General features: G+C 54.1%; 1 protein-coding gene across 1 annotated transcript; it reads left to right on the forward strand.

Annotated features, from left to right (window-relative positions):
• Nucleotides 1-26: 26 nt before the first annotated feature.
• Nucleotides 27-16,247, forward strand: LOC147526884 (uncharacterized). Its single transcript, XM_086626799.1, is given in 13 exon segments — nucleotides 27-33; nucleotides 1,237-1,433; nucleotides 3,352-3,437; nucleotides 3,439-3,499; nucleotides 4,312-4,476; nucleotides 5,284-5,388; nucleotides 9,212-9,376; nucleotides 11,053-11,172; nucleotides 12,377-12,480; nucleotides 14,707-14,886; nucleotides 14,961-15,052; nucleotides 15,055-15,108; nucleotides 16,126-16,247. Coding segments are annotated over 13 exon segments (1,458 nt in total).
• The last annotated feature ends 1,809 nt before the right edge of the window (nucleotides 16,248-18,056 follow it).

The raw sequence follows: 18,056 nt of genomic DNA on the forward strand, positions 1-18,056 counted from the left end.
TTTGGGGGGGCGTTAAGGGGGGTACTATGCGGGGTGGGGGGGATACTTTGGGGTGATGCGATGGGGAGATGCTATGGGGGATTTTGGGGGGGCTGTGGGGAGGTGTTATAAGAAGATATTTGGGGGGGTTCAGGGATGCCATGAGGGACACTGTAGGGATATTGGGGGGATTTCAGGGGGATGCTGGGGGAGTGTTCAGGGACGCTCAGGGGGTTGTTTCGACCGTCCATCCCTCCCCCCCGCTCCCTTATCTGCCCGCGGCGGGACGCGAACCGGCGGCCCCAGGACCACGCGCGGGGGCGGGCAGGGAGGGGCTGGGGGCGGGGCCAGGCGGGGCTGACGCGAGCCGGGGGGGGGCCGGGGCGCGCCAGAGGGGCTGGGGCAGTGGGCGGGGCCTGGGGCGGGGGCGGGGTCAGGGCGGGCCCGTGGGCGGGCCAGGCGGGGCAGTGGGCGGGGCCAGGCGGGGGCGGGCGGAAGTGGCGCCGGGATTCAAAGCGTCGGTTGAGGCGGAAGTGGCGGTTGGTGAGGGGGGGTGGGGTGGGGGCGTTTGGGGGGTCGGTGTGCCCGGGGGGGGGAGTTGGTGCCTGACGGGGTGAGGGAGGGGAGGGTGCAGGGGTTGGGGTGCTCGGGGGGAGGGGGGGGGGGGTGGTGGTGCAGGGGTTGGGGTACCTGATGGGGGGGGGGGGTTCTGGGGTCGGGGGTGCCCGGGGGGAGGGAAGGGTGGGGGCGTGCAGGGGTTGAGGGTGCCCAGGGGGGAGCGGAGGGTGGGGGGGGGGGGTGCCAGGAGTGAGGGGGGAGGGAGGGTTATGGGGAGGTGAGGGTGCAGGGGGTACTATGGGATGCCCAAGGGGTGGGGAGATTAAGGGGGGGTTATGGGGTAAGGAGGGGGGGTATGGGGTGCCTGGTGGGCGAGGGGAGGGTGCCCGGGGGGTGCAGGGACACAGTGGGCTGTAGGGGGCTGGTAGAAATGGGGGTGCACTGGGGTGCTCGGGGAGGGGGGCAGTGGGGCTGGTGCATGGGAGAGATGGGGTGCAGTGGGGGGAGTTGAGGGGCGGGAGGGTGCCCAGGGGATGTCGGAGGTGCCCAGGGGGTGGGGGAGGGTGTCAGGGGGGCTGCAGGGCTGCCATGGGGTGCCCGGGGCTTGTGGGGATGAGAGGTGGGGGGGGGGCATGGGGGGCTGTGGGTGCAGGTCAGGGTGCTGGGGGGCCCCGCTCACTTCCTGTGCCCCCTCCCCAGGGCCGGACCCGCCGCCGTGCCAGGATGCTGCCACCCTCGAAGGAGCGGCCCTGGGGGGCCGGGGAGCCGCGGGGGGGCGTCGGGCGAGACCCCCGCGGCAGAGCTGGCGGGCGCTGGCCGAGAGGAACCGGAGCGTGGCCCCCGTGGGCATCTGGGTGGAGAGCGGCCCGGGGGGGCCGCAGGAGAGCCTGGCCTTCGTGAGTGCTGCCGCGGGGTCCGGCCCCTCCGGGCTTGTGGTCTTGTGCCCAGCATCCCCCAGTCGTCCCAGTAAACTCCACGGGGGTGATGGGAGGCGAAACCGAGCTTCGTCTCCGTTTGAAGGCAGCTGGGAGTGCTGCTCTGAAGAATAATAATTTATTTTCCTGATTTTTTTGGCAGGATCAAAAGCCACGGCGGTGCCGCATAGCCTGGCGCCCCGTTTACACAAGCCCTGAGTTGATTCCCCTCGAATGATCCACGTTTTTGTTTTTTTTAGGAGAAACACATCACTTTTAAACACTAGCCAAGGGGGGAACCAGCCCGTGCCCTAATAATTAAGCAATCAGCATCGATTGCTTAATTATTTATCCTGAGCTTTTCATTTGAGCTGGATCCGCGGGTTTTCACCGCGGGATTACAAGCTGTTTCCATCGTAACTCAAACTTACCAGGCTCATGCCCTCCATGAGGGTTTTTTCCCAGTATTCCCACCTGCTCCTTGGTTTGTCAGTGCTGGGGGCTGAGCCCCGCACCGTAACTCTGCATTTGAGGTGCCGGGGTCGTACCCGGCCGACTGGTCCCCCCCGGATCGGCGCCGCAATTCCCTTCCCCTTCATCCATGAAGGATGTTGGCGAGCCAAGAATTTATTCTGTGTTGCTGATTTAAACAAAATAGAATAAATAAGTTGAATGTTTCAGGGTCTGGAGCCGATCTCCGCTGCATCCCGTTAGAAACACTTGGGAAAATCTTTATGGATGCTTCTCTCCGGGATTTCTGCGGAGGGTTATTAGAAGAGGACTAAAAGTGCATTAAGTGGAGGATGATGAGTTCAGGCCCCTGTAATTAATGTCTAAACGTTACAGCAGCTCCTGCCCTTCTGAGATGATTTAGTTCCATATTGTAATTTAAATCCTGAAAGCTTGAGATAATATATGGAAATGAATCATCTCGTATTCCGCAGAACTTCCCTCTCAGCACTGGGGAACTTCTGGGGGAGCCCAGCTCTTCCCGACTGTTTCGGGGGGGCCTGGGTGCTCCCAGTCCTCTGGCACAGGAGTTTTCAGGTGTGGATGAACGTGCAGAGTTATCCGAGCTTATTAATGTACTTCCATAAGTATTCCATAATATACTTGATATTTTTTACTCGCCAATGGATCGAGTGGAAAATATTGATTAGTGCTTCAGCTCTGGCGGGTTTCGTCGTTAACAGCGTGGATTTCTCCCTGTCCTTGTGTTTTGGGATGCCCAAGGAGTGGGAAGATTTAAAAAGTTGGCTGTGCTGACTTGGCCTTGCTGCTGGTGACGTTCCTGCATCCGACACGGCGTTTCCTAAGCGGATTTCAGGCTTGTCCCTTCACTGATTTCTTTTTTTCTTTTCCGCCGTGGCAGCGAAATGGATTTTCTTTAAACCGGTGTGACATCACCGGGATCGCTGGGCACGACTTTGAGCTGGCACCCTAAAACAAAACTGTTTTTTTATTTCTTTTTTTTTTAGGTGATTGATTTTAATCTTTTACTTCCAATGGTAAAACCGGTGCCGGAGCCGGAGCCCTGCCTGCGCCGTGCTCTGCAAACTGCTTCCCTGATACGCTTCCAGCCTCGCTCTTGCCGAGCGTTAATGGGATGAGAGGCTGGCTCGTTCCTTTCGGATCAAGGCTTGGAATGTTTGAGGGGGGATTGCCTTCTATTTTCTTTCCTTGTGCGTTGCAGAGTTCAAGGAGGAGGCGTGCGAGGTTCAATCCAAGCTCGTAGTAATTCCATAGACGTTATCCAAGCTGTTATCACACGGGTTTTGAAAGGAACCATCATTAAGTTTGCTCCGGGTGGTGCTTGCCGGCTCCGAGATGCAGGTCTGGGAAGGAGAGGCTGGAATATTCGCGACGTAGCAAAACTCAGCGGAAAAATCTGCTCTTGCAGGCGTCAGCGGTTCAGGTGGAGGAGGAGCTGAGGGAGCAGCAGCGGGAGAAGGCAGCCAGCCTGAGACGCTTCCAGGGAGAGGTGAAGCAGGGTGAACCAGCAGGTCAGGATGAGAAGGAAGCAGCAGCTGGAGAAGTCCTACGAAGCGGTAAGCACGTCTGTCCCTGCAGTGGCATGGGAGAAACTCCTCTGAAACCAGCATAAATCAGGGGAAAAAATTAAAAAAACAACCTACTGGACCTCGTGTCGAGGTGTTAATAAGGAAAAGCGAGGAAAGTCGTGGTCACAACGTCACGCTGACCTCGCTGGAGAGGACACCTGATGCTGGAGGTGCTTTCAACCCTTGGTGTCCCCACGGAAAGGTCGCTGGCTCTCTTGGCCAGCAGCAGAACAGAGTCCTGGTGCCCCGTGCGGAATTGCCTGGAGTTCAAAAATAGCCAGGCTGGAGCTGCAGGTGATGTGGATGTCTCCTGGTTGCATGTGAAGCAAAGCAGCTTATTCCTGCCATCCCTTTTCTGGGGCAGTCAGATAGTTTGCAAGCAGCGCTTTCCCGCTGTCTCCGCATTCCCCGTTTCCCCGTGGGCCCGTTAGAGATTATCCCGTGAATATATTTCATCCTTTCTGCTTGGAAACAACTGCCAGGGAGACTTGCCAGAAACTGACTGCGGAGCAAGGAGGGAACGTGCCGAAATGTCAGCGCTTTTGGCCACCCGTGGGGGGTTTGGGCTGTTTCCAGGGCTCGGGAGGCATGGCTGAGCAGGGATGTCCTCACGGGACTCCACACTGAAAGCCCACAGATGCCTTCGGCCTCCAACAGCCCGATGGTTCTTGGTGCCCCTCTCGGCATGGAGAGCAAAAATGTCCATCCCAAAACCACCACCCAATCCAGCCAGCAGCTCCCGCTATGGTGGTTGGAGATTTCCACGGGGCTTTTTAACTCTGGGATCCGTGTCCCGGCAGGCAGAGAGAGAGAGCTGCGTCGCCGCGCGGTACGCGGATTCGGCGCTGCGCTTCGCCCCCAGGAAGAACACGTGCCTGTTCCGGAGCCACCCCGCGCCCGTCGTCTCCGTCGCGGCGCAGCGGCGCGGGATGCGGAGCGAGCCGTTCCAGCAGCAAGCCGCCGAGGTCAGCTGTTCCCTTCCTGCGTTTTTCATCCCCGTTCATCGTGCTGGTTGCTCATGGTTTGAAATGGAGGACGGGCAACGCTCCTTTTTTACTTTTTCAACGCAAAAAAAAGTGTTTTTTTTTTTTAATCTGAATGAAACGGTTTCCACGTTGGTTTCCTAAATATTGTCGTGCTCCTGCGTAGCATTTCTCGGGAGCCTCGGAACGGATAGTGGATGTCTCGGGGGATGCTGTGGTGGGACTTGCCCCGCTGCTTGTAGATCCAGGGAATTTTCCTCGCATGCTGTGCGGCCGTGTCGTGTCGGAGAGGTGGCACTAGGTGGTGCCACCTCATTGCAGCTTGTTTGCTGCAGAACAGGAATTTGGGATGGCAACATGTTGGAAAACCCACCTTAGGGACTGTTTTAAGCTTTTTCTCAAAATAGTGATGCTTGCGCTGCGTGCGGCGTTTTATAAAGCACCTGTGACGGTGTAGGAGCCGGAGTTATTCCGGCTGAAGTATCCCTTCCCTTGACACCAGGCAGGACAATGGGGGATCTGGGATTTCTGGCATCTCAGCAAAGCGTTTTGGGATCAGGAAATCCCCAAATCGGGATTTCAGTGCAGTGGGGCCTCTCTGAAAGACACCTTGGGTTGCAGGTTGCCTCGTACCAGTTTGCGAAGCGAGTTGTGCTCCCTGGATCGAGCACTGTGGTTGGAGCAGGGCGCATCCGGAGAGCTCTTCCGTGCAGTCTTGGCGTAGCCGGCGCGGAAGGCGGTCCTGACGGCTTCTTTTGTCTTGTCTTTGCCTTCCCCTCGTAACGGCAGCTTAGCAAAACCCTCAAGCAAGTTCGGCGCAGGCTGGCGTCCTGCAGAACCCGATGCCAAGGAGCGGGCCCCCTGGAACTCCCCGGCGGCGTCTGGAGGCGAGAGGTGAGCGAGGGGTGCCTGGGGGGAGGTCAGAGGGGTTACCTGGCAAGCTGTGGGAAGCTTTGGCTCTCATCACCGAATCTAGAGTGCAGTTGGGTGAGTTGCTCCAGCAGAAGTGGGCTTTCACCGCCTGCCTGGCGATTAGCCCGTGGATTTCGGTGGCCCGAGGGCTCTGTCCCTCTCTCTTGCTGCCTTTCAGAGAGGGCAGCAGGATAAAGTGTGGGAAAACCTCTCTGTTTGCAGAGACTAACAAGGGGTGAACTGGGAAACAAGAATTCAAAAAATTTTTTTTAAAAGGCTGAGATTGCAATCTGGGTATCCGGGAGGAACGTGATGATCAGCCCTCCCCTTAGGTGCCTTTATTTCCTCAACAAACCTCAGCGACTCTTTCCCTTGCATCAATTCCTCGTTTTGCGTGGGTGGCAAAGTTCTGGAGAGTCTTCCTCACCCAGAGCTGGCTTCTGGTAGAGAATTGTTGGCATGCACCTCCTTTCCTCAAAGCAGTGCGTAGGAGCCACGTGAGGAGGTTGGTCCCGAGTTCCTCACCTTTTGTTCCGTTGAACGTCACCCTGCTTTTGTCACTCCAGTTCTCAAGAGCAGCTACGTCACAGCTATTACCCAGCTTTTGGTGCCAAGACCTTTCTCAAACTGACGTACTTTGTCCATCCTGGAGGATGCCAGCAGCAACCCAACCTGGTATTTTGTCCTACTGCCTCCTCCGGAAGCAGTTTCCTGCCCGTCTTGCAATTCTTCATTCCCATCTCTCTCGGGTGCATCAAAGGTGAAGTAGATCTTGGCTGGCTGTTAGCTATAAAATACCTTTTATATAAGGGCTGGTCTGGCTCTTCCTTCTCTGTGTTCTCTTGGATTTCTGCTCGAGGAAGTCAGCTTAGCGAACAAGAGTTACAGAAACAGCATAATTATGGGCTGGAAACCTCGTTATCTGTTTCTGACCCGAAATGTACCTTCTGCTGAAGTCCTGGGTGCCTTCAGACGAGGTGGAGTGATTCATGACTCGGCTATTAGCAGCACTAAAGCCTCCCGTGAACAACGCAGCCGCTGCCCATGCGAGGCCGGGTCACAGAAAATCGCCTGCGTGGGAGTCCTGTGGCCAGGACTGGGAGGGACTGGGGGAGCCGTCCGCCCACCTGAACCTTTACTGCAGCTACAGTTCATCTAGGAGGATTTAACAGCTTCCCCAGGCACTTTATTCTGGGGATATATTGATTTAGTGCATTACTCTGTTTTATTACTCCAGGATAGTGGGGGGGGGGGGGAGTGTAAGAAAAAAGCTCTAGGAGGGGTGGGGGGGGGGGGAAGCTCTACTATGAATCTGGATCTTTCTCCCTGTGTGATGCCATGTTCACAGCTGGGCAGGGCAGCAGCTCGTTCCCTTCTCTTCCAGATGCTAAAGGCTGCCGTGGATGTAACCGCCCTGGTAATTGCTGCCGTAGTGCGCTGCCTTGCCCTTTGCTTTTGTCCTTGGCTTTCCCCGTGCTGGCTGTTCCAGCTGGTTTCTTTGGTTTGAACCCCGGCGGTTTTTTTAGCCTGTCCTCAAACACTTCTGCAACTTCAAGTGGCTTGGTGGGGTCAGTAAATGTCATCAAGATGCTTCTTTCTTCTATCAGCCAGGCCGATAACGAAATTATCAAGCGGAGCCACCTAGTTCTTCCTCTATTTTGTGTTTGACTGAGTCTGGGTAGTGTTTTTAATCACTATTGCACCTCCCATGTGATAGTTTCATCCAACAGACACTTCTTTGCCCAGGTGTTGAATTATGCCATGGCAAAAGCCAGGCTAAAACCGAGCTGTCTTCTGCTGCGCTTTGCCCGAGGGCCTCTTTCTTCTGTGGCAGGAGAAATTCAAACCAGCTAGACATGACTTGCTCTGGGCAAATTTGTGCTAGTTGCTGCTTATCTTGTTTTCTAGCAGCTTCCAGGCAGTTTGCAAGGCGATTTCCTCTTGTTTTTCCCCAAAGTCAGGCAGTTAAACTTGAGGCTAAAATCTGCTCTTTAGTATTCCCTTTTCCTCTCCTGTATTTCAAGATCCCCACTCATCATCCAGCCTTTATCTGATAATCTGGACCTCCTCAGATCTTGGCGGGGTGGGGAGCAATTAACAGCTTGTCTACAGCTCCCGGCAGGAAACCAAGGCAGGTCATGCCTGCTTTAAAAACCTCAGTTTCTAGGAATAATCTGACTACTTCTTCGCAATAATAATCCAAGATTTTTTTTTTTTTTTTTGCTGCTGTGAGCTCAGAGCGAGCCTTTGGCTGCACACCAATGCCCAGAAGCACAAACCGCTGTTTTTCTTGGTGGCCTCTGGCAGCTGTCCTTCTCGAGTCCTTTAGTTTCTCACTAAAGCCTGACTTGTTACCTTGATCTCTCTTGTTTTACTTGGAGCTTTGGCCTTTCTGGCATTGTTTTGGTTGGTTTTTTTTTGGTCCCATGGGCTTGTATCGTCTCCTGCGTGATTCCGTCGGTAATCTGACCCGTGCTCCGCTTCCTCCGTGCTCGCACGGATTGTGGGTGCAAGAAGAACTTGGGGCTTAGCCAGGGTTGTCTCGCACTGTGCTGCTCATCTTCCTGCTCTAGCCAGCTAGTTTTTATTTGCTCACTTTAAAGGAACTGTTGCTTCTCCTTCGGTCCCGTTTTCTGCGTTTTTTCTTATTATTTTTTTCTTTCTTCCCTCTAAAGAGTTGCATCCCCTGCGATTGATAATGCATGTTCCCAAAATCATTGCTCTTCCTCTATCCCAGTGATTTCTTTTCGGGTCAAAAACATCCAAAGAGTTTCTTCCCTGCTTTCCCAAGCAGATACCTAGATGGCAATCATGTGGAAATGACCTGTCCGGTGTTTCAGACGATCCTGTTCCCCAAGTCTTCGGCCCCTTTGCCTCCAGGGTTCGGGAGAGTGCTGTAGGTCCTCAGCGTGACAGCACCCAAAGTCTTTTCCCCAACTGATCGTTCCCCAAAACTGGTGGGTTTTTCCCCCCCAGTTTCATTTCCTTCTACCTTCAGGGCTTCAGAGCAGCCTCACAAAGCAGTAACCATCCCTCTCTGTGCCCTTGTCCTCACCGAACAGCTCTTCTGTGTCGTGTTTCTGTCCTAACGGGGTTGATAGAGTAATTCCTATGCCTATCAAATAATTTCACATTCAAACTCTCCCGGGCTATCCTCCATCCTTCCTGTTTTGCAGCAGAGCTGACTCGAGGGATCCCTGGTGTGACCTCTCCTCCCGTCGGTCGATCCATCCTCTCCCTCCGTTAGCAGCCCTGAAGGGGGACAGCAAGGCAGGGAAAAAAAAAAAAAAAAAAAAAAAAGGAAAAGAAATCCTGGCTCCAAGCTTGCTTCTGGCATTTGGATTTTGTAGTTTTTAGGAAACAATCTGCTGCCTCTCAAAAATTGTTAATTGCCACTGGGGAGCCTGCCCACTTACCATCTGAAGGAGTACGCTCCGTACTCAGTGTCACTCCAGAGATCTCGCCACCCCTCCCCCTGCTCCTCGCAGCTGCGAAACAGCACCTGCAGAGGTCTTCTCCTTGTCTGTCCTTCGCCCCAAACACGTCTGTCCCTCTGCTTCTGCAGTTGGTGAGAACATAGTCACGAGTTACCCTGCCAAATTCAGATTTTCTGGCTCTCGTGCCCTGCGGCGATGCTCCAACACATCGTGCTGCTGCTCGCCAGATCTCAACTGGCTCTGCAGAACAAGCGCCCTCGGGTTAAAGCTACTTCTTACCCCTGCCCGAGGCTGTTGGATTTGCCCTCAGCACCAAAGCAGCCTCATTTGAATTCCATATTTCCTTCTGTCTCTCCCTTCTCCCCCAGAAACCAGAGTCTTGTGAGACAACCACAGTGCCTGCAGAAGATGAGGGTGAGGAACTGCTTCTAGCGGGACATCACGATCTTCCAGCTGAACTGCACGACCAGGGGATGGCCCTGCGTCAGGTCGAGCAAGACGACGACTTCTACATCAAAATCGAATTTGAAAAAGTAAGACTCATATGGGGCTGGGCCAGTTGGTCTTAAGAGGTTTGAATCGTTGAGATTTGGGGTTATTTCGGCAGAGACGCTGAGGCTGCTGTTGTAGAGCACTTGCTCCCTCAGGCCCGGTTAACTCTTAAGCCTACTGTCGTCAGAAATGGCTGGAGAGCAGCGTCAAAACTAAGTGAGATTGGTGGCTTCTGTTTCACTGCTTTCATCTTACAGCTGTGGCTTCAAAAGGAGTTTTATTTGTGCCTGCCTCGTGATGCCAGTTGGCCGGCGCTCAGCGGAAATCTGAAGGCTGAGTGTGCGATTGCCTCGTACGCTAACCCAACTCCGAACCGCGGCAGGACCTGCAGCTGGCCGCTGCTCCAGCTGCCCTGCGAGGTGGAAGAGCTGCTGCGGGTGGTGCATCAAACCAGCCAGAAACCTCCTAGAAAAGAAAAAGAAAAAAGAGAAAAAGAGCTTTGCCCGGAGGCCGGGGAAGCACCCTCCCTTGGAGGCAGCGGGAATCCTGTCTGCTCAATGTATTTCTCAATTCCTCTTTTGCTTTCAGGCAGACTTTCCTGAAGCACCCGAGATGTGGAAATGTTTGCCCCCGTTTACCTGGAGTAGTTAGCAAATACTTTACGGCCAAGGCAGCCTGTGCCCAACCTTAGCCGGGTATTTCTCCAGCAGGAGCAGAAATACTGGCTTGACAAATATTGAGGGAGGGAAAGAAGGCGAGGTTTAGACTGAGGTTTTAGGAGACGTTGGCTGCTGAATTCCCTGGATGCTTTTGTTGGTTTTGTCTGTGTTATTGTTATTTTTCTTGCGCTTCACGAAGTTCAGAAGGAAAATTTGGGTAGGTGAGGTGTGAATCTGTATTTCAACTAAACCAGAAACCTTCTCCAAGTGTTGTGGGCAAAGCTTTGGTGCTCAGGCTTCTGCTGGAGAACGTTGCAACGTGTCTCTCCTGTCTAGAGCCAGCCTATACTCCGAAAAAAAAAGCAGCGCTCATAGGTGGGTTACCCTGTTGAGGACTGCAGGGATCATACGTAGAGGAGTATTTGCTGAGGGGAAGATGAGAATCCTGACCGTGAAGATGCTGATGGTTGGATGGTCGCACTCAAAGACTTGCAGACAATGACTCCTTGTCCAGGTGGAGGCCAGCCACAGCTGCGTTCAGCTCTGGGGCCCCAACATCAGAAGGACATGGAGCTACTGGAACGTGTCCAGAGGAGGCCACAAAGATGATGCGAGGGCTGGAGCACCTCTGCTCGGGAGACAGGCTGAGAGAGTTGGGGCTGTTCAGCCTGGAGAAGAGAAGGCTCCACGGAGACCTTCCAGCACCTTCCAGTACTAAAGGGGCTACAGGAAAGCTGGAGAGGGCTTTGGACAAGGGTGTGTAGTGACAGGACACAGGGCAATGGCTTTAAACTGAAAGAGGGGAGATTTCGATGAGAGATAAGGAAGAACTTCTTCCCTCTGAGGGTGGTGAGGCACTGGCACAGGTTCCCAGAGGAGTTGTGGCTGCCCCATCCCTGGCAGTGTTCCAGGCCAGGTTGGATGAGGCTTTGGGCAACCTGGTGTAGTGGAAGGTGTCCCTGCCCATGGCAGGGGGGTTGGAACTGGATCATCTTTGAGGTCCCTTCCAACCCTAACCGTTCCGTGATTCTGTGCTGCTCTCTTACGTTATCTTCCAGTTCTGTGATGGATCGCTGAAGGACTCGAGCTCACCTGAACCTCCCCAGAAGCTGCACACCGATCACCAAGCTCCCCTCGTGCTCTGGGCTGGTGTAGACCAAGAGGAAACCAAGAAGCAGGTTTGTCCGCTGGAGCCAAGTCCGCCTTGTTGCATCTCCGTTTCAGGACGGAAAGGTGTTGAGTGTCGGGGATGCTGCCAGCTCAGATAAGAAGCCTGGAGAGCAAATTTTGCCAGCACTGATGGTGTCTCAGGTCTTGGGCAAACCTACCAAGTTCTTTTTTTTTTTTTTTTTAAGGTCCATCGTGACCCTAAGCTGATCCGAAATCCGGTTGGGGTTTCTCGACGGCATGACAGCAGCTGGGGCTTGTCAGGCTGCTCCTTCCCCCAGTGCTTCCCTCTGTCCCTTTGCTTTTTATCTCCTTGGCTCTGATCCACCCTGAGATAACTGGGTTTGCGGCGCTCTGTGCCGCTCTGTGGGTTTTTTCCATCTGGCTTTCTCCACTTTCAGCCTGGCCATCTCTCCTCCTTTATCTCCAGCTGCACGGGGCAGTCTCCGCTGGGCAAGATGGACAAACAGCCCAAAACTCTTTGTGTTGATGAGGAAAAATCCACTCCTTAAACTTTGTGGTGTCACGGAGCTCAAACTAGCTGGCGTGCCTCCTGTGTAGGTGGGAGGACTTTTGGTGTGAGCTTTAGCCGGGAGGTTTCCCTACCCTCGCCGCATCCATGGAATTGAGCCGAAGCCCAGACATTAAACCTCTTTGTGTGCTCAGTACCCTACGGGAGTTGTTCCTTGCAGGATTCTTGGATTTGTCTCTGCAATGACTTTGCCACCTCTGTGGTTCTCCTGCACGTACTGGGTCCAGCTCGGTGTTGTACATCCATTATTTTTGGAGATATGGGCTTCCAGTGAACCGCAGAGGCCCGCCAGTCCCCAGGCGGATCAAAATTCTTGGACTGTAGCTCGTAGCACTCAGAAGTGGGTTGTTGAAGTGGGAACCAGCTCTTTTACCTCCAGGAAAGGGAGAGTTTAGGAATTTTTCAGGTGGCAGAGCTTCCATACATAGGAAGGTTCAGTCGTGGGATGCTGGTACAAAGCGCTCTGATGCTCCAAGATGTCTTGGTGGTCCTCTCCTAGCTAAATGCCGTCTCTCCAGCTTCTCAGTCCTGGGGAATGTGCATTAGGAGACGTCTGAGGAACCCCTGGGGAAGGAGTGAGATTTCTATCCCGCCAGAAATCAAGCCGAGTGCCGATATCGCTCGACATCGATCCCAGCCTGCCCCCGGACGCCCTTCTCAAAGGTGCCTCTTCTTTCCTGCAGCGCCAGAAGGAGTTCCTGAGGTACAGGCGCCTCTTCATGAGCATCGAGCGAGAGCAAGTGAAGGAACAGCAGAGGCAGCAGGAGAGGCAGAGGAGAATCACCAAGTGAGTACGTGCGGAGGAGCTCCGGCCCCTTGGCATCGCCTCCTTCGTCGTGCCCAGGGTCCTCCTTAAGGCCGGGAGGTCTCGGGTGCTCGCCTGGTGGTGGCCAGGCCCCAGTGCAGAGGCTCTGAGAAGACCGTCCAGCTTGAGGATGGATTAAAAAAAAGCCACTTTATCATCTTTTTAAAAAGTGGGGAGTATGTCAAAAGGACCCCTGGGTACGAATGCCAGTTGCGAAGCCTGATGTATCTCCTGGGTTTGTTTTCCGTGCCCAATCTGTTAACCCTGGGCTGGCCTCACTCAGCCAGCCCCCACGAGAGACCCTTGGGCCATGTTGAGTCCTTCGGGGGCGCTCAGCACTTCTCCATCTTTTTGAGTCGCCGTGCAGCTCAGATAGGAGTTGGGAGCAGAAACATCAGCTGGGAGAGTTGCAGTTTGCCAAACTGGGACTTTTGGGAACTGATCCCAAGCCCCCGTGCTACAGTCCATGTTTAGATTTGGGGTGAGGTCACGGCGTTGTACTTAAACTCATCTTTAATATGAGTTTACAGGTTTTAATAGGAGACCCGTCACCCTCCCAGCTATAAAAGTATATAGTGTAATAAAAATATTTCTCAGCATTGTTCCCGAGTTGAAAACTCCGTATTGTGTAAAAGTTTTGTAGTAACTTAGTAACTAACTGTAGTAACAGTCAAGTGTGTAAAAGTACTTGTTCTGGTGGTTTAGTCATCTTCTCCCTTTCAAGGCATTCGTGAAGGAGAAGCTCTGCAAATTCACACCAAAATAGGAAAGAGACTCCAGATTATTTTTATTTATGTGTGGTTTTTTTTGTCTTGGCCTCGCTCGATAATGAAATGACGTAGCTCTGACATCTCTAACACTGGCTCAGCACTGGGCAGGCTTTGTGGGAGCGGGACGGGCACCCGAGGGCAGGATTTTCACGGGTCACTTTAGGAGAGAAGTTGCCAGTGTAAAGAAACGGCTCCTCCAGCCGCATTCCTGATGTGTAAATTGGCGCTTGGGAGCTTCGGAGACCTTTTCCTGCCCTACAAGTGCTGGTGAGACACCAGGGACTTCCTAGTTAGTGTGGTATCTTTTTATTATATATATATTTTTTTTTTTCCCCCCATCCCTGGTTGCAGGGGTGCTGCTGGAGCTGCAGGCTGCTCGGAGCGTATGCGGAAAAGAGCTGGTTTTGTAATTACAAAGTGTAAAGCCTTAAGTTGGCCTTGGCCTTCGTTTCTATAGCAGAAGATTTATGGTGGGGTGGTTAAGGTTCTATTATCACTTCATTTAAAAAAAAAAAAAAAAAAACCACCACATTTGGAGTTTAGAACCTGACTGGAGAAGTTTTGGCTTCAGCACTTTCCTTCTTGATGTAAAGATTTGAACCCACCCCCCCCCAATGGAGTAACATCTGAAATGTCTTGTTGGATTACGCTTTCTCCCCCTGGCTTTTACCCAGCCTTGATTATTATTATTATTATTTTTTAATGCTTTCTGGCAGTGCTCAGCCCGTAACGTGTTATTGCATTTGGTGCTCGTCAGCGGGGATGAAATACCAGGTGCTGCAGCTTAAAGTGTTTGTGCTTCGGAATTGCCGCTTGTCGAGGGAACGTGCTTCCCGTTCCATGTGACTTGCACGACCCACGTCCCGCTGAAAGGCCTGGAGTGCCATTAGGCGTGCAGGAGACTGAGGAAATAGAGGAAGATTTGGTTAAAAATACCTCTTAAAAGCCTTTTTTTTGAGCTTCTCTGCTGTACCCAGCACTCTTCCGCAGCCCTGATATGCTCCCTGTCCTGGAAGCTGCAAGGACAGCTTACGGTAGGATCCAAGCTGCCCCATAATCGGAAGGAATCCAAAGTGGGGAAGCTGGGCTCTTGGTCCTTTCTGGTGGATATTAAAGAGCCCAGGCAGCGCTCTTGGTTTCGGAAGGACAGTAGAGCTGCTTTTTTGGGAAGGAGCCCTTCACGTGTGAACGTGCTGCAGGGGGGAGCTGGAAGGAGAAGTCCATGATGGTGAGAAAACCAGCAGGCAGCAGGAGGTCAGGATGCAGGAAGGCGTTTGCAGGCTGGTGTTTCCATATGGGGGAAAGAGAGGAGGCTCAGAAAGTCTCTTGCTTGCTGTGGGTGGTTTGGGCGAAGGCAGCAGCATGTCTAGATCCTCTCATCCTGATCTTAAAATCGGGAATGGAGAAGCTCCGTCTCTGAGCAGGTGTATCCTTGCAGGATTAAGAGCAAGAAGGAGAACCAGCGCCGGGCGGAAGAGCAGAGGATGCAGGAGGCGGCTGGCCAGCAAGAACCCTCCCCAGGAGAGGGAACCTGTGAAACCCTGGCCCAGCTTAAACTGGAGGAGAGGAGAGCAAAGAAGGTTAAGGAAAAACAGCAGCGGAATAAGGAGCACGTGAGGTACGGCCGGATTCCCTGCTCCTTGCGCAGAGCCGGCTGTTCCTGGCAGAAGTGAAGATTTTTATCCCCTGCAGGTACATCGAAGCTCTAAGAGCCCAGATGAGGGAGAAGATAAAACTGTTTAACATCGATTTGCCCCCGCTGTGCTCCTGCGGGTCCGATTTCTGGACTCCCACCCGGATACCTGCGCCAACAACTGCGTCTTCTACAAAAACCACCGAGGTAAGAGCCTCCTCCTTTTGGAGAGGAGGCACCTAGACCTGGATCCTTGATTGTATAGGGAGAAATCAAACCTGGCTAGATGTTTCTGTGGTCCTGGACCTCTGTGCTCCTATAAATATATTCCAGAGAGGGCAAGTCGGGTGCTTTGCTGCCTGTTTCTAACCCAACCTCCTCTTCTGTCCCTGCGTTAGGGGCATCCTCAGCAAAGCACCAGCCTCTCTGTAACACGTCCGTGTGTTGGTGGGGGGAGAACCGTAAGGAAAATGCTGAAAAACAGGCTCCTTACGGGCGCAGGAAGCATCTTTGCCTTAAAGATGGAATTTTCTGTTGGTAGGAGGCAAGAAAGTGGTGGAAATTAGAATCATAGAACGGTTTGGGTTGGAAGGGACCTCAAAGATCACCCAGTTCCAACCCCCCTGCCATGGGCAGGGACACCCTCCACTACACCAGGTTGCCCAAAGCCTCATCCAACCTGGCCTTGAACACTGCCAGGGATGGGGCAGCTACAGCTTCTCTGGGCAAACTGTGCCAGTGCCTCACCGCCCTCAGAGGGAAGAATTTCTTCCTTAGATCCCATCGATATCTCCCCTCTTTCCATCTAAATCCATTGCCCCGTGTCCTGTCACTACACGCCCTTGTAGAAAGCCCCTCTCCAGCTTTCCTGTAGGCCCCCTTTAGGTACTGGAAGGTGATGGAGAGTGCTCAGATCTTGAGTACAGCTTGGAAAAATACCTGCCTGAGCAACTGGGAGTCATCTTCTAGGGGAAAAAAACCAAAAATAATAGAGAAATTGGGGCTTTAGAAAAAAATCTTGGCTCTCCTGCTCTGGCTGGCACACCGGTTTGTACTCCGGAGCGTGCAAACGAGCATGTGGAAAACTACAGGCATGTCGATTTTCCTTACAAACCAGTTCTGCTCTCCCTGCTGCACGGCAAAAGGCTGAAGCCGAGCCCAGTTTGGGGCCGTAAGCAGAACTCCCGTCTCTGAACGCTGCTCCCTGTCCCTCTTCCCGCTCAGCCTACAGCCGCGCTCTGCGCTCCGTCGTCTCCTCCTGCGACCCGGCCGACAGGAGCCCCTCGGCGAGGCCGCCGTGCCGAGACCTGGCCGCGCTCTGCGCTCGCTCCGGGGAGCGTCTGTGACCAGGGTGGCCACGTCCGTGTCCCGCGCCGTGAGTGGAGAGCGGGGCTGTTCCGGGCCCTCCGCTCCAGCTGGCAGGGTGGCACCGTTGCTCTCATGCTCCAGTTGGAGCCGCCTCTCTCCCCGTTTTGCTCCGTGAACGTGGCCGGACGGACAAGGAGCGCGGGGCGATGGGGAGCAACGCCAAGGGCTGGGCTGGCTGGGTCTGGTTTGAATTTTGACATTCAGCTGTGGAATAAACTGTTTTCCAGGGTGGTTTGTCTCAGTGGGAAATGAGGGGGGACAAGGTACGTGGGGTCAGTGTCTCTTCGGGTTGGGAACTGGGAGAGTTCCTGACATCGTCCTTCCTGTTCCCTTCTCGCTGTTTCCCTACGGCTTCCCTGGACCTGCCTCTCACATCATGGTCCAGCGCCAGGTTATTTATTGCTCCTTCCCAGTGAAGACTTCTTTTCCAGTAGCATCCACCCAGCTCAGTCCCCAGCTCGCGTCTCCGCAGTTTCTATTTTGCTCTGGAAAGGAGTTTGCTTTTATTTTTTTTCCCTAGGAAAAACACAAAAATAAATATCTGTGTTTAATCTCCAGCTGAGCGCGATTCCTCGCTGTGCCTCGCCGGCAAAAAAATCGGTTTTACCGAGATGCTGCCGCAGCGCTGGGATGTTGCTTGCTTTTTTTTTTTTTTTTTTTTTTTTTTCCCTCCCCGAATTGAAAATCCCTAAATCCTTCCCTGGCAAAATGACACAGCGGTGTGGTAACGGAGGTTGCACCATAACCTGCAATTAATATTTACTCCTCGCCGGCCTCCCACCACCTCTCCAATATTAACCGCGGCCGGAAGGCCGGGCGGCTGAGCGTGCCGGGCGCTGCTTCCCCTCCGGATGATTCCCCCGTTACTGTCCCACCGGGCGTGAAGCAAACCCGTGACCCCAGCGCCGAGGCGCTGAGCCGTGGCCAGGGATGCTCCCCGGTTCGTTCCCCGCTCCCGGGACAATCATTCACCGGCTGCTTCGCGGCGCGCGGTGCTATTTATTAACCGCCGTTTGCGTCAGGGGAAGCCGCCGCCGAGGTAATAAGGAATGTCGAGGTGGGTTTGGAAAGGGCAGCATCCGGCCCCAGAGATTTTTTTGCGTGTGCCAGGGCCAAGGAAGCTGCAAACACGGAGGTTTTTTAACTGATTTCGGGGCGAGTGAGGCCAAGCGTTTCCTTGGCAGGTCCCCAAGGTCTCGCTCTCAGGCCGGGGACCCCCGTTTCCGCCTCTCCGAAGGGCTGCGGGCTGGTTCCGAGGAATGATGGTTCAATAAAGCCCTTGTTGCCTCCTGACCTCACGATCTGCCCCTTGCTTGGTGTAAATGAGATATTTTTTTGGGGGGGGGGCATTTCTCCTGTTGGAGAAGAGAGTGGGACTCCCCAAATCCCAGTGAATGAACCCAAAAGCAGGGCTGGGGGGCTTAGCTGGAATCAGGGCACTAAACCTCTTTTGGGGGGTGATGGAAAAGTGAGCGGAAAAGTTAAAACCAGTAGTTTCCGCTGGGAAAGCAGCATCTTGGGAAAATCCCGGAGCCCCGCGGAGGGGACCGTCTACAGGTGGGTCCCTTGTGACGTTATTTTTCCCTCCTTTGTGCCGCATTTTAAGGGATTTTGTTAATTTGAACCGGAGCGCGGGATGCTCCGGTTCGGACAGAGAACGGGCTCGGGCTCGGCGGGGCTGCCCCGGGGGAAGGAGACGGGCCGGGGCGGGACCGGGGCCGGGCCGGGGCGGGGAGCGGCGGCCCGGCGGGGCGGTGAAAAGGAGCCGCGGGGCGGAGGCGGGGGGG

This window comes from Tauraco erythrolophus, chromosome 26 (genome assembly GCF_009769465.1).
Source record: "Tauraco erythrolophus isolate bTauEry1 chromosome 26, bTauEry1.pri, whole genome shotgun sequence".
Classification (NCBI taxonomy): Eukaryota; Metazoa; Chordata; class Aves; order Musophagiformes; family Musophagidae; genus Tauraco; species Tauraco erythrolophus.